Raw genomic sequence first — 21,222 nt, 5'->3', positions numbered from 1 at the left:
CTGCGGATTGCAGAGATAAGCAAGCATCAAGCTCCTGAAATTAGAAAGGTCAGCAGGGGTGCTTCCTGTGGAGCTGCGCAAACCCTGGTGCTCAGCTCAGAGGGCATGGAGTTAAAATTCGAAGCGGCTGCAGGGTTACAGAGATTGCTCCTTCAGGCTGACATGGTGATGGGGTCTGTGGCTTAGGGGTATGAGAAAATAAACATCTCCAGCCTGGATATGTTCTAGAGGGTTACAGAAAATGTCACTCCTCCTGTCTCTGACACAGGGTTTGGGATATCAGGAATCTCTCCCTAAATAATCCCTCTCTTTCCCTGGCATATAGAGGACGTGTATACACCTAGCTGTCCACAACAAAATAACAGGGACCTAAATAATTAAGGAATCCCCATTCAAGTCACTTCCCAGAAAGGCTACATTGGGTGGACACAGCTCAGAAGATGTCATGGTGTCTGGCACTTTTCTGGGATGTAAAAGACTTGAATAATTCACCATTCAGTTGCCCCGAACCTGAGCCTCCTTCTCTGCCCAGTATGTCCTGCATCTCTGTCTGACTCTGGGAATATTTATTCACCAAACATGGCACAGGTCCAGCAGAAGAGATGGAGAGAGATGCCACAGCTCCAGATAGCCTGTGTTTGTCCCAGACCTTAGATACCCTTCCCATTGTTTATCTTCCATGTGCTCAAGGTATCTAACTTGGAGGAGGGCAAATTGCAGGGACTGACTACTGCCAAGGATGAAGCATCCACTGCAAGAGTTTAAATCATTGCTGTGTAGTCCTTATCCCATATCCTAACCACAGCCCACTCCTCCTGCATCCAAGAGGACATACCTCACTGGAGGAGTAATGGGACTGACAGACTTACCCCCAAGGTCTGTCTTGTTGCAGAACAGCAGTGTTGCACTTTTGGACAAAAACACTGCAACTCCCGAATGTCTGATTTTGGAGCTTGATGTGTGCATGAGTTTGAGTTTTCCCATCCTGTTCCTAACCCCATGTTAGCAGGAGCACTTGTTCCTGCCTCTTGCCAAGGAGCCACCAAGGCCTGTAGTGCAAGTTCTCTACCTTCCAATTAAAGAAAATGGGGAAATTGCAGGGCATGTACACAGCCAGCTTGGAAGCTCTCCCTGCCCTCCAGAACAAAGCCTACTGGAGGAGTCTGAGGTCCAGAAATAAGAACAAACGACCCCTTCCTGTAAGGCAGCTGGGATTTCAAATGGCTGGAGCTAAATACAGCACTAGGTCAGCAAGGACCCACCAGGAAAGGGGGATTATTGCTCTCCATTAGTGAGAGGAGTGTCTGCTTGCACATATGGAGCACATGGAGAAGAGAAGGCTCCGGGGAGACCTTCTAGCAGCCTTCCAGTATCTCAAGGGGGCCTACAGGAAAGCGGGAGAGGGGCTTTTTACGAGGGCAAGTAGTGACAGGATGAGGGGGAATGGCTTTAAACTGAAAGAGGGGAGATTTAGATTAGATATTAGGAAGAAATTCTTTCCTGTGAGGGTGGTGAGACCCTGGAACAGGTTGCCCACAGAAGTTGTGGCTGCCCCCTCCCTGGCAGTGTTCAAGGCCAGGTTGGATGGGGCTTGGAGCAACCTTGTCTAGAGGAAAGGTGTTCCTGCCTGTGGCAGGGGGGTTGGAACTGAATGATCTTTAAGGTCCCTTCCAACCCAAACCATTCTATGATTCTATGATATTTGTGAAGACCTCAGCTTTAGAAAGCACATCTCTTTTATTTCAGTGGTTTACACTTTCATTTTCGCCATGCTCTTCATCAACTTTCACTGAATTTTTCCTATTTAAAAAACAAACAAGCAAACAAAACCAACATACATCAAGAAGCAATTTGTCTGGCTGGTAAAAAAAAAAAAACAAACCAAAACAACACCCAAAAGACAAACAGAGATGCACAGCCAACCACTCCATACAGCTGTGCAAGTCTCGCATTGCCTCTCCTCCCTCCTCCTCAGCTCTCCTGACAGACAGCAGCTGTAATCCCCTCCAGGTGGTGACAAGCATTATCTTTCCAGCCAGTATGAACGTGACAGCTCTGGAGCTGGCTGGTAACACGTGTTCCCGTGCTGCAAGAGGGAGAGGGAAGCTGCAAGACCGAACACGTGTGTGAATCACACCAGCCAAGGGGAAATGTAAACTTTGGAAGCAGTGCAAGCGCGAGAGATGTGATTGCGAGGGATCCTGTTCAGCTGCGTGCTTTGTTCGCGGATGCTCTGGGCCATCCTGGGAGAGACCGATGGAGGAAAGAAATGCCTACTTCAGCAACGTCTGTCTCCTGGACCGACACTGCGACTGCTCCCCAGCCCCTCTGAACGGGGCTTTTTGTGAGCAGCTGTACGGGTGCTGCAGAGCCCACGCTGCTCCGACAAGGACAGACATGTGTGAGTCACTGCCCAAACACAGAAGGTGATGAACACAGACATGAGTGGAGCAGGTCTCATGGCAGGGAACTCTGATGATTTTGGTTTTCATGGTTTGATGATTGCATTTTTGTGTTTTATTTGATTTCTTTCTGCTTGCTGGTGCTACAAGTGGGGAACGTACTGACTAAACACGAGTGGGGTGTGATGTTGACTATGCACAAGCGGCTTTAAAATGAGCAAAGTCAACAGCTGGAGAAGAAATCCTGGGAAACGTTTGCCCTTTCACTAATCCATTAAGTTCCAGCAGGGGCTTTTAGCAATAGCAGGGGAGGGTGATCTTGGAGCCAACAAACATCTTCAAAACTTGCATGGGATGACTGGCTTGAGCTGCTGCAGAGTCTGCAAATCACCACTGTAAGCATTGTAAGATGCTTTTGGGTAGCTATGTTGGGATCAGCTCTTCCCATATGAGACCTCCATCTGAGCAACTTGTCTAGACTCCCTTTGCACTCAGCAGAGAGAAACAGGCCTGCTGAGAGTGTAATTCATCTCCTCCTAACATAGTCATCTACAGCAGATGGATCACACTCTTCTTTGCCTCTCTCTCTCCCTGCTGGTTATAATAGGAGTCTAGATGGCGGGCTCAGAGGGAGACATCTTCACCAGAGATGTTTAAAGTTAAGTCAATGCATACCACTTCCAGAGTATGTCTCATGCCGAGATCAGAGCTATGACTACCTGGCTCAGTGCCTTTCTGAATCCTGCAAGGATTGATGTGTCAGAAAGCAGACATTTCACTTTGCTCCCTATGAAACCAAAACACTTCTATGCATGACTCTGTACCTGTCAGTCACTGCCAATGTGGAGAGATGCACACTGGAAGCCACTGAGCAGCCATGCTGGGCCAGTCGTTCTCCTGCAGGGACTGACAAGCACCAAATAATAGGCTTCTTTCAGCAGCAAACACCTTTTCCCTAGCATCTGGAACAGTTCCCTAGCAGGCATCAGTGAACAAAGATGCCGCAGCCTTCACCCAATGTCCCTCGGCTGGGTTTCGAACCAAGCAGCCTGGTGGTACCTGGCCAACTTCAAGGTTGCAGGGGTAGTGCACAGCTTGAATTCAAACATTTGCTCCAAGTGCTTGGGTTAGGATTCTACAGTCCATGGGCTTCACTCCAGATGACAGTCCTGTGTCACACACTGAATAATTCCTGGGAGACCTTGTGTCTTCACATTGCCTGGAGGACCCAGGACAAACACCTGATGCATATGCCTAGAGTTAGCGGTATGAAGCCAGTCCAGCTGGAACCTTCTTCTTGGTGCCTTTCCCTTAATTATAAATCAATGGGTGTAACTGTATTTTTGACATTTCTCACTCTGGACACCTTAAAAAGTGTTTTTGAATTGGCTTGCAGAGACCTTGGAAAGGTTTAATACAGAGTCAGAATATTGATGTCATAGGACATCACTACAGAAGGGGAAAATTGCCCTGCAGCAACTCTGTTTCTTTCTGATGCAGACAGTAAATGCCAGAGGGATCACTGATGCTGTGTGGGTGCTGTTATTACCACAAGCATAGGTCTAGACAAGGAGTATTCAGTAGGACTATCAAGTCTATTGTGAATGATGGGTGCTTGAAGGCGTTTGCAATCAAATCCAGCTCATACAAACAGTGTTCACTTATGTGCAAAGCCCAGCACTGAGCTCATGCACAACAGTTTCTGCTTGAACCTTCAAATAGCTCCTTAAAGGGAGCTTTGATGGTACATAGGCTACAGGACTGGCCCTTGGAGCAGGTATGGTGTTCATCATGTACTCTGGATGTGGGAATTAACCTGTTAGTGCAATACTGAGATCCTAGAAAATGCATAACTTGCTGTGTCAGAGAATAAGTTTTCCTTTCCCTGTACTTCAAAGCCAATTGAGTTTTAACATTTAGTTTTAACCTCGTATTTCAGTTTTTTGAGGTAGGATTTCTTTACACAATTTTAGGAGTGAATTCTATGATTCAGGTTTTTACATCCATGACTAATGCATTTTAAGATGCCTTGGAGCAGCCTTGACATTTACAAGGAGCTTGTGATATGACTCTGAACCTACAGGACATCTGCACCCCTTCAGACCAATACTGGGGCATGATACTGGATTTCCTAGACCCTCTGAATTGGCATTAAACTTTTATGTTTAAACAACTACCTAGACCCTAAGCTTTTGAAAGCTAGTAATCTTAGGTCTGGAGATGTGTACAGAGAAATCATGGAACTGAGACTACCAGATGAGGCAAGATATCAAACTTCAAGACAGGTTCAGGGTTCAACTAAGCTGCACCTAGAGAGAGACGTAGACCCATCTGAGATGTCCTAGGAAACCCGAGACATTCACATGAGGCTTCTTTTTAAGAAGGTCAAGATCTTTCTTAACTTCTATGTCTTTAGGACACTGTGGTTGTCTTGGACTCCCCAAAGGATCTCAGATGGCACTGCAAGCCTTTGTCAGGGCAGCTCAGCTCAGACCTAGCTGTCCACTGACTACTCCACATGGACCCCTTTTTCTCAGACACCGAAAATTAAGTATGCACATCTGGAGCTGAACCCAAATCTTAATTTGAGGAAATGAACCTTACCTCTGGAAATCAATTGATTTGCTGTGAGTTTAAGAAAATCTTTCTTAAAATGATAACAATATTAATTATTTGATTTTGATTATTGATTATTTGATTATTATTGATTATTATATTTGATTATTATTTGATTATTGATTATTATATTTGATTATTATTGATTTTGATTATTTTTATTATTATTTCAACATGTCTGCACGCACCTTCACAAACCTGGCACAATACTACACACATACTTTTTCACTGTACAATTTAAGGCATTTTGTTTTCACCCTCTCTTAGTTTTTTGCTGTTTTATTCTCCCTGCAAATTTTTGATAAAATGGACTGTTTCCCGAAAAGGTACACACATGGACGCAGCTGAGGCATGGTCATACTTCTCCTGGCATTACTCTGGAATGTATATATTGCCCCCAGGGAAAAAAAAATATAATCTGGTAAAAAATTGTTAAATGAAGTCTGCGGTTCTGTCATGATTTGTAAAGTCCAAACTCTCCAGTAAATGCTTGAGCCTCTTCCAGTTGCTTGCTGTAACACAAATGCCTAAATCTTTTCCATGTTAAAGGTAAAATTAGTTTAAATATTACTGGTTGTCTGCAAGGGCGAGGCACTGAGCAATTGCAAATTCTATTAGCTTCGGGACAGGGCCTCATACAAAATCGTCTGAGGGATCCCAGATGACTGTAAAGTGCTTAGATACCATCATTGGCATAGCAAAGGTAGTCACGAGGAAGTGGACTTTACTTACTTGTAATTTGGTCAATATTGCATTCAATGACTTCTCAGGTACCTGACAGGTGAATTAACTCATCTCTTTTATCTACAGCTACGTGACTACACACTACAGTGATGAGCACAGTACAAACAGATGAGTGGTCAGGAAGAGGAGAGATCTACTGGAATGACCTTTCTGGGTTTTGAGGATTTCCAGTGAAGAGAGGAATGACCTCAACCTCTACTAAAGAAAAATATAGGAAGTGGGGAAAGACTTTGATATCTCAGACTCATTTGCTGGGTACAGAGAGGGTAGGGTAGGGTAGGGTAGGGTAGGGTAGGGTAGGGTAGGGTAGGGTAGAGTAGGGTAGGATACGGTAGAGTAGGTGGGAAGATGAATGTACATCTCTGTGGGCTCTGACCAGACTTTGGCAATGAATCCAGATTTTGTCACGTTTCTGTGGATTGGCAATCTTTCCAGGAAAATGGCATGCAACAGACGAAAGGCATCCTGAAGTTAATCAGAGATGATTCCCAGAAGAGCCACAGATCTCACACTCACACTCACACTCAAGCAGCAAACAATATAGCTTAAAGAGTAGGAACAAGAAGGTATGACAAACAAAACAGCCTTCCCTTTCCCCAAACCACTTTTCTGTTGAAACCACTAAATCTTAATGAGCTTACTAGCCCTCTAGAAATGAGGGCAGGTAATTGCAACGTTACTCACAGGAATCAAGATCAAGTTTACCATATTTAACTCAGAAGAAAAACCAATTATGATGGCTCAAGTCACTGGAGATACTGTAATATGTAATGAAAATATACTTAAAAAAAAGAAAGAAAGGAAGAAAGAAAAAAACAGTTTTTGATAAGCAGTTCTAGAAGTCCAGGTCATCCTGGTCAATCTCATCAGAGTCTTCTTTCTTTTTAGAAGCCTTAACTTTATCAGTATGTTCAGCCTCTTTTGGATTTACATCTTCAGCATCTGCCTGGTCCTCATCTCCTAAAGGATCAGTGCATGAAGATGCTTTGTCCTCTTCTTCCTCACTGTCGGGATACATCTGTGAGGGTTTGCTGCTCTGATCACTTTGAACCTCTCCATTGGAGTGGTTGTTCGTGGAGTTGTTGTCATCTTTGCATTCCTCTTCATCTTCGTCTTCAGACCCCTTTTGAGATTGCTGTGAAAAGTTTCCCAGAAAAGAATAACAAGAAGAGATGGCTGCTTTGTTCACAGTCTCTAGCCTTTTGCTGTTTTTTTTGCCTTCGGCCTTTGAAGCTTTCTCAGAAACCTTGTTTTTGCCTTTGTCTTTGTGTTTTTCGTGTGCCTTGTCAGGGTCATCACTGGTAGGTTCCTCATCATACTCATCATATTTATCACCTCCTTCACTGTTGTTTTCCTCCTCAGCTGAACACACCTCATCTTCTGACTCTGGATTTGCATCTTCCACTGCCTCAGCTTCATCCTGCTCAGCTTCTTCACTTCCTTCTGCATCATGTCCTTCAGGATTGTTGTCAGTTCCAGAGCCATCAGCATCTCCTCTGCATTTGGATATCTCTTCCTCATCATCAGCCCCAATGTCCTCATCCTCTGGCTCCTCTGCTTCTTCAGCTTCATTGTCAGCTTCATCTTCAGCTTTGGACTTCTCTTCAGCTTCCTGCTCTTCATTTTGAGTTTCTTCTTCTTGTTCTTCCTCTTCCTCATTTGCTTCCTCCTCCTCTTCCTTTGTTTCTTCCTCATCTTTTGCTTCTTCATCCTCCTCTTTGGGATTTTCTTCCTCTTCTTCCACTTCCTGCTCTTCTTGTTTTGTTTCTTCCTCATCTTCTTTTTCTTCCTCATCCTCCTTTGTTACTACTTCCTCTTCTTGCACTTCTTCCTCCTCCTTCATGTCTTCCTCTTCTTCTTTTGTTTCTTCCTCCTCCTTCTCCACTTCCTCCTCCTCTTCCTCTTTTGTTTCTTCCTCTTCCTCCTTCACTTCCTGTTCCTCTTCTTTTGCTTCTTCCTCTTCCTCCTCCTCTTCCTCTTCCTCCTCCTCCTTCTCTTTGTCTTCTTTTATTTCCTCTTCCTCCTCTTTTATTTCTCCCTCCTCCTCCTTCACTTCCTCTTCCTTCTCCTCCTCTTCCTCTTCCTCCTCCTCCTTCTCTTCCTCCTCTTTTATTTCCTCTTCCTCCTCTTTTATTTCTCCCTCCTCCTCCTTCACTTCTTCTTCCTCCTTCTCTTCCTCTTCCTCCTCCTCCTTCACATCCTCTTTCTCCTCCTCATTCTCTTCCTCTTCCTCCTCCTCCTTCTCTTCCTCTTCCTCCTCCTCCTTCTCTTCCTCTTCTTTTATTTCCTCTTCCTCCTCTGTTTCTTCTGCTGCTTCCTCTTTTACCTCATCTTCTTTCTCTTTTGTTTCTTCCTCTGCTTCCTCGTTTTTTTCCTCCTCTTCTTCTGCTTTCATAATTTCTTCTTCCTCTTTCTCTTCTTCCTCCTCTTTTGCTTCCTCATCTTCTTGTTCTCTATCTTTTGTTTCTTCCCCCACTATTTCTGCTTCTTCCTTTTCTTCTTTGGTTTCTTTATCTTTAACCTCATCCTCCATCTCACAGTTTTGACTCTCTGATATTTCAAGTCCTTCTCCATCTCCCTTCAAAGTTGATCTGTCCACTTCGTTTAATTCTGGCTCCTTCTCTTCACCCTCCACTTCTGTTTCACTTGGTTGGAGTTCACCCTCGTCATTCTCCTCATTTGGATTGCCATTTTCTGCTGCTTCCTCCACAGAACTCCTGGGAATTGTTTTGATGTCCTGGGCTGCTTCTGAGACACAGGGTTCCTCATAATTTTTCTTCAACCGCAGGATTTGCTGTAAATCAAATGCTTTCTTGACTGGGACATTGGTGGCCACCACTGGGTTTCTTGTGGGCTTGGAAGCCATTTTTTTCCTCAGACAAGTGTCACATGGGCAGTATTCCTCCTCACTTGTTTGTCTACTAATACTGGCCTCAAAAGCTGCACTAAGTGCTATATCTTCACCCACATCAAATGATAAGTCTGATGTGTCCTCTAGCCTACTCTGGGTTCCATTCTTGTCACTGAAGAGTGACTTTTTATGCATAGTCCGCAATCGACGTCTCCTCTGCTCAGTTTGTATTGTTGACTCACGCTTGAGTGGTTCGTCTGGAGGTCTTGGTGTCTTCTTCTCTGCTCTGTTTTTGATCTTCCTCAGCTCCTTCTCTATGCTTTTTTGTATTCTTTTGCTCACTTCCTCCTTCAGCTCCAGTATCATTTCATCCATCTGCTGGTTGTCCTGCAGGTTCCACCTGACTTTGAAGTCATCCATGGCACTGACATAGTGAGCCATGAACTCCTTCTCGATTTTCTTGAGCAGCCTCAAGACCCAGACTGGGTCTGGATCCATTGAGTTCTGCTGAATAAGGGATGTGCCCACACTGGTGGCCATATTGACATTGGGCTTTGGCTCATTTAGAGACTCTTTTTCAAGTTGCTCTTCCAAATCAGATTTCAGTTCTGTCCTACAATCGTCATCGTTTACATTGGTATCACTGGTAGTGGCTAGATGATCAGCTTTCTCTTTAAGATTTTCTTTTGGGGGTTCATCATTTACAGCTGCAGCTTCCTCTTGTTCTTCATTTTCAGCTAATTTGCTGTTTTCTTCATTTTCATTTTCTCCCTCTTCCTCCTGAGAGTTTTTATAGTTACTGCACTGATGTTCCTTATTCTTTTCTGCCTCCTGAGTCAGAGATTCCTCTGTAGCAGACTGTGCTTTTTTCTCACCTTTCGATTTTGAGCAGGCTGTCAAAGGTTGGAATGACTGCTCTTCCTCTTTACTTTGCTCCTCAGCCTCGGTTAGATCAGCGCCAGTCTCTACATTTTCCACTTGTCCAGCTGATCTGAATTCAGCAGTTTTCCGTGCCATTAAACTGCAGTCCCTGGCACCAGCTGTACTTTCTTCTCCTGAGCCACCAGAACCACTGCTAACATCAACCCCAGAGGAGGACATGGGAGTAAAGTCATAACCTACGTATTTCGGGGCTTTAAACCCAGAGGCTGTCTTTGCCTGCTCATCTGCCTTTTGACCTGAACTTGGACCACTTTTTTCAGCTGTGCATCCAAGCCACATGGCTTGAAAAATATTTAGCAGCTCCATATACCTTGGCTTACTCAAACATTTTGACTTATCTGATGGATCTTCTGACTCTTCATCGAGCAGTTGGAGACTGGCAAGACAAGTAATCAAAACGTTGGCAGAGTTACTCAGTTTTCTCCCCATAGTGGGGGACACTTCAGGCAAACTGTTTGATCGGTCAAATTTTGTTTCATGTTTTGAACTGAGCAAGGCCTTCATGATCTGGACAGAGGTCTGAACAGAGGTTGGCAGGTCTCTTCTGTTGTTATTTTGGCTGGATGTAACTGACTGGCTGCATTCTGCCTGGTCGACCTTGGCAGCTTCAGACACAACCTCAGAGATTTGTTCCTGATCCGCGAATTCTTCAACCTCTTCATTAAAAGCAGTGCCTTCTGCTGTCTCTTTTCTCACTTCATCCTTTGCCTCGTTTTCAGCCTCCTCCACATTCTTTTTCTCAGCTTTTTCATCCCCTGAGATTTGCTCGGCATTTGTACTGTATGATACCTCAGTGGTTGCCTCTACACATCCCTCTTCTGCATCATCCTCCATTTCATATTTCATAAGCAATGTTTCTGAAGGGATTTTACTTAGCCATTCTTGCACAACTTCTTCTGGAGATGTATTTGGTAGAGCAGATGGCATTAAATCACTCTCTTCCTCCTGCATGCCTGTGTCTTCTAACTCTTCATCCACTTTTCTGCTGCAAGAGTCATCAATCTCTTTATTCTTCTGACCATTTACTTCAGTTGCAGCTGATTTAGACCCATAGGAAGTTGCTCTGGAGGAATTGGTAATTTCTTTCTGCTCTTTTCCTGTGGACAGCACTGATTCAGTACCTATGCTGCTAATGAAGGAGTTCTTCAGCATGGTTGACCGTATATTTTTGCCGTTTGGCTTCTCTTTTGGTGGGGCAGGGCAATGTACACTATATACTGACAAAGTCTCAGACAATGATGCTCGACTAGAGTTTGACACCTTCATACAAAGATTTTGAGTTTTTATCTGCCTTGATTTTGAAGACTGAGATATGTTTGATTGCGAACAACTATCTTCACTTTCCTGGGATATCTGTGTCAACAAGCATTTATCTTTTACTTCTGACTTTGAAGAGACTCTTGAAGAGACACTTGCAGGATTTCCATTCCTGATCCCAGTCTTAGTTGAGAGATCATCTTTTGAACATACACTCTCACTCATACTTCCGTGTCTTGAAGGAGGGGCCTCTGAATTCGTCTTGGAATGACCCTCTCCAGCTTTTCCATTAGGGCTTGAAACACTTGAGCAGAGGGATGATGGTTTGCTATTTTCTTCTCTATGGCTTCTCTTCTTTGAGCTTTTTGAGGATTCACTGTAGCCATTGGTGGCACTTTTCAAGCTTTTCTCCTCAGTAAAACCTGCAATTGCCTCTGCTTCACTGGTAGATGAAATGTTTGAGTGAAAAGATCCTGAGTTATGAGATATGAGGTCTCCTATAGATTTTTTCTTGATTTCACATGAGCTTTTGGAGTAATTAGATGCCCTGCTGCATGATCTTAGATCATCTGCATGTAGGGAATTCTTTTTATTCAGAGTGGATTCAAGTGAAGACACAGACATTTCGGACTGTGCATCCAAATGAATATGGCTGTGTTTGCTCTTTTTGGATCCTCTGGAAGAGCAAGAGGCATTGCACTGAATGATCTCATCCCTGTCACTTCTCTTGCTGTTTCTGTCACTAGCTCTGGAATGGAGGGTTCCTTGTGTAGAGCATCGTTCACCTTCACTGCACTCATCCCTAATTGATTGGCTCGGCTTTGTTTTTGCTGACACTGAGCTGACTTCATTGATTTCATGTCCGTCTTGTTCTGCTTCAACCTCTTCAGCCTCTTTCTTAGGGCAGGACTCACTGGAGAAGGAGGATACCACTGCATTGTCATCAGAGTGGTCATCCTGTTCAGTTTTTGCTCTTGGTGTAGTACGGTTACTAGACTTGCTGTGTACACTGTTGGCAGGAGTGGAGCACATAGTGTTATCTTCTTGATTTGCCTTCTGAAGGCTGGAGGAGGACATGCTCCTACCCACATTACTTTTTTCCTCACATACACTCTTCTTACTTTGTCTGGACTGCAGAGATGACCTTGACATGACACTCCCAACTCTGCTGCTTTCAACCTCTTCCACAGCATCCTTTAAGCACTTCACAGAGGAAACTTCAAAACAGTTTTCATCTTCGTTTTGTGAATTGGTTTTGCTGGCTTCATGGTCTTCAGGGGCGTCTTGAGTATCCAGGTTGTTTTCACAGCTTGAATATGACATCAAGCCCAAGGATGAAGGTTTCTGACTATTGCTTGTGTTTGTCCGAGTGTGTTCTTGCTGGTCTTCTCCATTGGAAGCACCTGTAGACAAATCACTTCGACACGTACACTTTTTCGTGGATCGATACGCCACTCTGTTCTCTATAGTCTCTGAGTAGGATGAAGACTCTTGCACAATGTGCTCAGTGAATTCCTCACTGGATGTGGTGTGGAGGCTATCCACAGAAGCCATTTTTTTGTGGACTACTCTCCTCCGGGAAGATGTGCTGGAGCATGACGACCGTTTGTGCCAGGTGCTTCGTACACTGGGCTCTTCCCTCTGGGATGTGTGCATAGGATTTTTCCAAATGTCATAGTCGTGGTGTCTCTTGCCACAGCTATGACAATGAGCCTCATCACATTCTGATTCCTCAAGTTTTGACATGTAAGAATCAATGTCACAGGGATATGACGACTCATCTGCCTCTGAGCTGGCTTCTGGGTTCATTTTCTGTATGGGGTCTACTCCACCGTCCTCCTCTACACCTGACTCTTCACAAGGCAGCTGGTTCATAAGATTGGACTTTTTGATCTGGGTAGACCATTGCAAAGTCTCATCATTTAGCAAGCGGAAGCGAACTTTCATCTCAACGGACAGGCTACCATCCTCGTTCACATGTACCCGTTTTTCTATGTCATCATTGACCAAGGAATGGATGAGGTCCCCGGGTTTTGGATGCGAGCAACTGTTTGAGAAAGGTGCACCATTATCTGGTGAGGCAGCGAGACCGTTAGGATATGACTTTTCTGATGACAAAGAAAATCTCATTGACCTATTGCTTGATGGTGACCGTGGATGGATAACACTTTTTTTGGCTTTCAGTCCAAAGTTCACTGGAGTATGAAATAGGTAAAGAAAAGAAAGAGGAAAGAAATGTTAACTCACATAACGATGACACAAAATATATAGATCAAACACTCAAACTCGTGAATACTGATATTATTCCATTAAAGCTAAGCCTATGCTGGTTTACATAACTTGAAAATTTGGCTTTGACTACGTGATGGCCATAAATGTTAAGTTTTGAATGAATAGTCTGCATTAAAGTCTTCTATACCTTAACTTTGTTGTTTCTCTAAATCTACATTAAAGCACAAACACTTTTTTTGTTGTATTATGTGCATGCTAGGAAGAAAAAAATATATATTTTTAATATATGATTATATATGAAGCACATCTCTATGGCTCAGTGCAGTGATCTGTATAGATTTATTGAAGTCCTAGACCCTTAATTTCAAGCACAGTATATTGCTATCATGCTGTCTTGCAAGATATGCATCTATCTTGTTTCTAATACATATGTTTGTTCAAAGCTTGCCTGTATATATCTAGACAACCACATACCTCTGTAGGCATATGGAGATGCAGCTGAATGAAGGGCGTTTTAGGAAGGAAGTGTTGAACGGGGAGCACACCAATCAAGATCAATAACACATGAAACACCAGATATCTAACCATCCCTATGCATTTGAACTGATATATTTGCTCAGTCTCTTGATGGACAAAGCTTCAGCTTATTCCCACTGCTTCCTCCAATTTTTTATGTCTCAGGCAGTGAGTGTGGGATGCCTCTGTCCTTAAGTTTCTACAACTAGTTGTCAACACATGAATGAATCTTTCCTAGCTCCTGGTATTGACAATGGAGAGAAACAGGTGCACCTCCAGAGCATACTTCATTTCACCCTAAACCAAATCCCTAATACAGGTGAGATGAATTGCCCTCTGGAAATGTGAAGTTTCTCTCCACAGGCTACCGAGGGTGGCTGGCTTAATTACCTGCGACCTTAGATAATTCATGATGAAGTGCCTAAGAAATATCCTGAATAACCCATAGCGTACTCCTTCCTGAACATAACCTTTCCATAAAAACATGCTTAGTTCCCAGAGGGCTACACTGCAGCTGTAACCTGCAGGAGAAACTGAGTCTCCTGGCGACAAAACCAGGCCATCCTCTGATAGAGGCAAATGCAGAAATTCAGGCATTTTATGACAGACAAGGGGATAGAGGATTCGTGGGAAATCTCAAGGGTTTGGGGAGTCTCAGAGACAGACACAGGAAAGGAGGGAGTTCTGGAAGGAAAAGGAGACACAGAGATATGAAAGAGGAAGGGAAGTCAGCCAGACATGGGGAACATGTAAAAGAAAGACTGGAGGGTGTAGGGAGGAAATCCTAGAAGGAAACCAGAGAAAAAGAAGGGGAGGATGGAAAGGCCTAGGAAGCAGAGAGAGGAAAGTACATTTTGCACATGAAATCTGCACATTGGGGCAGTACAATAGGTATGTATAATCTCCATGTTGTGGGACACAGGCCTGGAGACGACTGTGCAGTATGCCCCGGAGTTTTTCCTACTTTCATTGTTTTCATTGATGTTTTTGCCATTGGAACGGGGAGCCAGGTCAGGCAGCTTCTCCACTGACTGTTTCCTCAAATTCTCCGTCGATACAGGTTTAAAAGGCTCCCGGCCGACACACACCAGCATGCTGGGGCAGTGAAGCAGAGCCTGCATGCTGTCGATCTAGAAAGAGAAGAGCAAGTGGATCACCATGAGCTGATAGAACAGAGCTATATTCTTCCAGGCCCAGAAACAACTGACATTTAGTTGTCACCTAAAATAAAATAAACATGGTTCTGGAGAACTTCAGGATCTACCAGAGCCTGTTGGCAGGCTCTGTTGCAGTATTCTTCCTTTGAAAGAGAAGGTCTGCTATCTTTTAATCGTATCTCCTAAGATAGGGAAGGGGTGGGAGAGATTGCCTAAGGGAGAAGATACATCATTTATTACAAGTTTTTATACCTTCTGGGAAAGATTTAGGTGTAATCAATGTAGTAGTGAGGAAGAGGGTGGAACTAGAGACTTTTCAGTTTCCCTTACAAAGAATCATACTATTTAGTTCTTCTAATTCCTGTATGGGACAGCAGGTATTATCTGGTAAATGCTACATTCCAGACTGACCATCTCCCAACAGGGAGCAGGGCTAGACATGGCAGAAAGCCACTTTTACCCAAATACAATGTTTACCTAGGATCTAAAGGAGCAGGAATCAGTCTGGTGATGAGCAATGGCTAGACAAATCCTGGACCCCTCTTCCATCTTGCTTCTGCATTCTCTTATTTGTAAGACTGAAGTTAAGCTCCCAGGTAAACCACTTGTTGGCTTCTAAAAGGATGAGAGGGCTCTCTTGCTGTCTGAGAGGGGTTTAGAGTGGCAAACATCTGGCAGCTTTGTGCTGTCAGGGGTCTCCACAATCCAGCTAGGGTGTTCCCTCCTCCTCAGACTGCTACATCAAGAGAACTTCTCTAGAGTATATGGGGACTCACCAATAAGAAGTGACTGTGCAATGGGCTACTAAGATGTTAGCTAGCACCCATGGTGGGCTGAGCACTATCTTGCTCATCAGATGCACCCTGACCTCACTGTGTCACTTAATCATCAGCCCTTTAAGTAGCAACTGAGTATGGAAGAGAACAAATCTCAGAGGAGCTGTGATGACAGTTCTGCTGTTGTCACACGTGCCTGGCATAACAGAGCATGAAGAAAGGACCTTATTCTCTAAATACTGCTATAGCAAAGGAATGAAGAATCAGGCCCCCTTCAGAGGCCAATCTCTTAGTTTGTGAAATGTCTCTGGGGTTTTCTGAGCTTAGTTGGTACCACCAGGGCTTTGAGAGGTACTAAGATAATAGTGCTGGATCTTGTGCAAATAAGAGGAGGGTGAATGTGTGGAGGGTAAAAGAACAAGACAGAGACAGATAGAATCACACTCAAGATCCAGTTAAACACTTCTGGTAATTTTTCTTACAGTAAAGCATATAGCACCAGCTTTAGTGGGAATACACTAAAATCCCATCATCTTTCCATTATTTTTATTTACTTTGTGCTATAACAACACTTGGAACGTGAGGCCCATTGAGTTTGGTGCTATAAAAACCCACAGTAAGCTCTCTAAAGCTTACATTAAGACCACTGTATGTAAAGCAACAAAACTGTTCAGTCTATATGATGAGTATCATGAAACAGAAATAGAAAATAACCCCCAAATCTGAGTCTATGTCTACTGCTTGTCATTTGTCAATAAATCCATTTTTGGTCCATATATTTCTAAAGGAAACATCTTTCTAGCTCACTCAAAAAGTGTATAGCAAGCCTATAATTTAATAAATGACAATATTTTGAGCAGATTTTTGCCACCTGTATTTTTCTTTTAGTTCTTTACTTTCCTGTTATTTTTATTTTTTTTATTATTCCTTTAGTGAGATCTTTTGCCACGTCCTCATACAAGTAGAAAAAAAGGTGAGAGTAAAAAAGGAGAAAGCGAAAAGGAAAAAGAGAGAGAGAAGAAAGAAAAATAGACATGAAATATCTTCTGACCCTAGTGTAAAACAACCTATCTTTAAACCCCCACAAAGTTTAGGAACTATTTGTAAAGGTTATATTTTCAGTGAAAGCTATTTTTTGCCCAAGACATTTCCTCACATGGTACTGTGTCTGTATATAGACACTTCAATCACACTCATCACCACTGCTTTGTGTGTGCAGAAAATAGATGGTGCCAACGACACAGCTTCAGAAATCAATGGAGCTGAGCCAGCTGAGTTATTGAATTTATATACACTACACAAACCAAATCCTTTCATATGGAATATGCTTGTTTTACGTGACTTAAAATAAAGAGTCTGTCATGTAGTTTTTCTGGCATCATCAGCTCTTTAGCAGTGCTTATACCTACAACATAGCTTTTCTTCCTAATATCTTGCAAGCTTAATCTTTGAATTAATAATTGTAGAAATTAATCTAAATTTCTTCATAATGCTTCATTGTTAAAAACATCTTGGTAGTTGTAAATGCAACTGAATGTTTCCTAAGGGTTAAATAAATCATTTTGCTCACATTGATTTGGTTTAATGCAACATCCATTCCGTCAGGGTAGTACAGTACAGTACTGTGGAGTTGGGATAATAGTTCATCTGGGTTTGCTCAGCACAGACCTTTCCCACACCGCTGCATGAATCCCATCCTCTCAACAACACGTCGCTGCCTGGGCTACACAGAGGACATCTGTCTTCAGGGCAATCAATATGGCATTTTTTGCTAGTGCTAAATTATCTCTAAACAGTATGTCCCCTCTTAGGTGTTCAGCAACTTGCAGCTCGCTCAGCGTGTCCCAGGATGAGGTCCAGGCGTCGCTTCTCAGATTTGCTTCTTTTTAAGGAATATATAAAAATTATGTTTAATGCGAAAGGATCAGATCCTGAACCTGCAGGCATGCCAGTGTCTACTGTTGCTCCTGAATGTGCTGAGTGAAATGTTGGCCCCATTTCAACCAGTGACAGAATTTCCCCTCGCTTTTCTGGAGTCTGCATCACATTGCTTACAACTAGGAAACAACATGAGAACTGGGAGCTTGCTTTTGTTATCCTGCAAGAGAAATGGTTCTATTCTTCTGCTTGGACACAACAACCACCAGACAAAGAGTTATTACAACTTGTGAAACTGTATTTTCCATGCACTTTCTGGCATTGATTTTCATGTTGGGGGAGGAAACAGGACTTCAAACAGAAAATTGGTGAAGGGGCTTGAGAGATCAGATTGCAAGATTGGCAATAACACCACGGCGAAAAGCAGACACAGTAGCTATTCATATTTCAGAAGTACATGAGCCCCAGAGAAAGAGATGGAATATTATATCTGATTAAATTATGAGAAAATAATCTGATGCTGAATTGCTGTTCAGGATGGGTAAGCGGTGGGAATGTTCTTGCAGAGAGGACAATGGGAATTCCAGTTTATGGGATGTTGTTCAAGGTTGAGATGTGCCTCCCTGAGCACAACCCTAGTTTAGCTCTTGGGAGTTATCTTACTCTACAATTATTTGTTCTGGAACCTAGGCTTTGTACAGTGCTTTTATAGAATCATAGAATCCTTCAGGTTGGAAAAGACCTTTAAGATCATCAAGTCGAACCGTAAACCGAATGCTGCCAAGTCCACCACTAAACCATGTCCCTAAGCACAACATCTACACAGCTTTTAAATACCTCCAAGGATGGTGACTCCACCACTTCCCTGGGCAGCCTGTTCCAGTGCTTGACAACCCTTTTGGTGAAGAAATTTTATAAGCAACTTTTATAAAGGAACATACTGTCATCATCTCCCTTAGATAAATGTTGAAAAATAAGTAACAGGCATCCTTCTGTAAATGTTGAAAAAAAAAAGGACAGGAAGATAACAACTAGATTTTGCTTCAGTTTTTGGACATTTAAAAGGTAGATGTGTAGGACTGAGCTAGTCAACCAAGGCTATATAATCCATGTAGAAAGGGCAATTCCTGTACTCTGCATTGGACATCTCTCCTACTGTGAGACAAATCACGCTCTGGAGATGCCTCTTTCTCCCTTGGTATAAGAGCACCTTGGAATGATTAGGAGAGAAGCAGACATCTAAACTAAGGGAGATTAACTCCAGACAACATGACCACTCAATAGTTATCAGGAAGTTATCTGAGCTGACTATTGAATATCAGTGTTCAGGGTCCCAGGCCTGTGCTCCTTCTTGAAGGCCATATTATTTCAGTGAGCTGCTTCTATTAATTGCTATTTTAGGAATACAGTCATTATTAACTTCAGCTGTATAATATCACATGTGGCATAATCCCAATGTAAGTAAAATCAGTAATAGAGCACGTTTGGCCAAACGTTATAGGTGTGTCTTGAAGCAACGAGTCTATCATGTAGTGATAGGATGAGGGGTAATGGTTTCAAACTGAAAGAGGGTAGATTTTGATTAGATATTAGGAAGAAATTCTTTACTGTGAGGGTGGTGAGACACTGGAACAGGTTGCTCAGACATATTGTGGAGTCTCCATTCTTTGAGATATTCAAAATCCAGCTGGATACCTGAACAACCTGCTCTAGTTGACTGTGCTTTGAAAAGGGGGGTTGGATGAGATGATTTTCAGAGGCCTCTTCTAGCCTCAGTGATAATGTGATTCTGCAATTCATTGTAGAAGAGGTGGTTGTTATTTTCATATATACATCAGCCTGAGGAAAAGTGTGGTAGAACTCAAAGAGTAGAAGGTCGATGTTCTTATCTGCCTTAACTGTCATAATCACTGGAGAAAAATAAATGCCAGTACGGTGGGATGTGTTTCATTCTAAAGCAGCAATAAAACCTTAAATATTTGGTGCTTCCTTTTAAGCTGGGGGGTAGATCAGAAAATGCCCCAGTGAAATAAAATGGTGGCTACTGGTTGGTCCGCTCAGATTTTTCTGACATTAAAATTTTCTTTGTTTACTCAGAGATGCCATTATCTTTTCAGAGCAGTAGCCTGGAAGGAAATCCTTCTGGTAAACAGATTCCCCACTTCCCTCAGGCTGCCACAGCAAGATTCTTCAGTACCCATGCCAGGATACCGTATTACAAGAAAACAGTATTGCATCCCAGTCCAATATAGCCACAAAAAACAAAGGCAACTGATTGTGAATACTTAAAATCCAGTGATCACCTGAAGGAGTTGTGATGGAGAAGGGAATGCCCTGCCCTATTGTTCCTCCATTAAGTATCACACTTGATTGTAAGTCATCTTTTACAACCTAGGCTTCTTGCACATTGGTGGAAGACAACATTTCTGGGGGACAGGTTATTTCACCCCAGGAAAGCCACCTGATACAGGTGATAAATTCCCATTTGGATATGCCTGCCTCTTTCAGTGACTAGAAAGTAAGTCAATCATCTCAATGCAGTAGTCTAAATGTAGATACCTAGAGCAATTTGAGATCTTCTACGGTATCTAATATCTGCATGAGGATGGTAGACGGGATACAAAACTGTGCCCCACCAGACTGTCACCTGAAAGCTGAGCAGGAAACATCTAGCATATTCCTGTACAGACAGTTGGAAAATAAGTTGTCGTCATTTGCAAGCTGAATCCCAAAACATGGTAATTTCAAGAATATTTTAATCTATGATAAGTGAACAGTCAAGAATAAAATGGAAGAAGATGAATGGCTTATGATAAAGATCTTTGATGAGTTAGGAATGAGTTCCTTTGGATCGCTCAGGCCCCATTCAAGCCCTCCTTTGAGTTCCCTCAATGTGATTACCCTATCATATGAGTTCATGGGGAGGGTTGCTCACAGTTAGGGCACTTGAAATTCAGAGACAAAATCCACTAAGGAAAATTTACAGGAAACAACCTCTAGTAGTTTGCACTCAGTGGGCTGAAATAGACTCCCGTTAGAGTTTTATTGTGTAATCCCTGAAAATGAAATTAAGTTTCTTAATCTTACACTAAGACCTGATCCAAATCCCACTGTAACCAATGGAGAGAAACTTATTGACCTCTACAGACTCTAGGTCAGGAACCAAGAGAATTTATGGAGGCTGTGAGTGAAGTTCTGGACCAGAAAGCAGAAAAGTTGTTGCCAATACTTGCCTCTGTTGAAGTATTTTTTTTCGTGTCAATCAAATTCTGGCCCACAAACCAATGTAGTGTCTTAAAGATCAGGTGCTGCCTTGTGAAAAAAAATGTAATTTGCTGTGCTTTAAACCTATATGCACAGACTCTTCCAAGGAAATGTCAGCTATGTCTTTGGGTTTCGTTGAAGTCTTTGTACTCCTGACAATAAAACTGTGATTTTTCAAAGCAGTAAAACGTTTGTTTATAAATGTTCTTTCCAATAAAAATGTTTCATAGACACTACTCCCCACTGGGAAAGCCCCACTGAGGAAGCCATCATGTGCAAGGTGGAAATGAAAGGACATTCTCTCTTCTGAACTATGCCTTTTTTTTCAGTTTGGGTGCTATCCATTGGAGGATGGATTGTCTCCATGAATGTTACTGTACAGTACCTACCACAAAGGGGCTGTGATCTCAGCAAGGACCTCTAGGTGCTACTGTAACACAATTAATAATAAAAAGTCATCAATACCTAAACAGAAGAAGAAAAACAGAACATCTCTAAAATAAGGAATCTGTTGCTTGTTGTGGAGAACATGCTATCCTCTGGCTCTTCCCAGAGAAGAAAGAACCTTCATAAATCTTACTCACCTC

General features: G+C 42.8%; 1 protein-coding gene across 1 annotated transcript in view; it reads right to left on the bottom strand.

The window, feature by feature from the left end:
* Positions 1-6,597: 6,597 nt before the first annotated feature.
* The window catches only part of RP1L1 (RP1 like 1), a 32,147-nt gene continuing 17,522 nt past the window's right edge, over positions 6,598-21,222 (bottom strand). Inside the window, exons 4-6 of the mRNA XM_068396767.1 lie at positions 14,525-14,690; positions 8,152-12,884; positions 6,598-7,440 (exon numbers count right to left, since the gene is read on the bottom strand). Coding sequence (XP_068252868.1) covers positions 6,598-7,440; positions 8,152-12,884; positions 14,525-14,690 — 5,742 coding nt within the window. The remainder of the gene's footprint in view (positions 7,441-8,151; positions 12,885-14,524; positions 14,691-21,222) is intronic.

Source organism: Nyctibius grandis, chromosome 1 (assembly GCF_013368605.1).
Source record: "Nyctibius grandis isolate bNycGra1 chromosome 1, bNycGra1.pri, whole genome shotgun sequence".
NCBI classification, from domain to species: Eukaryota; Metazoa; Chordata; class Aves; order Nyctibiiformes; family Nyctibiidae; genus Nyctibius; species Nyctibius grandis.
This window is presented reverse-complemented; position numbering and strand designations above follow the sequence as displayed.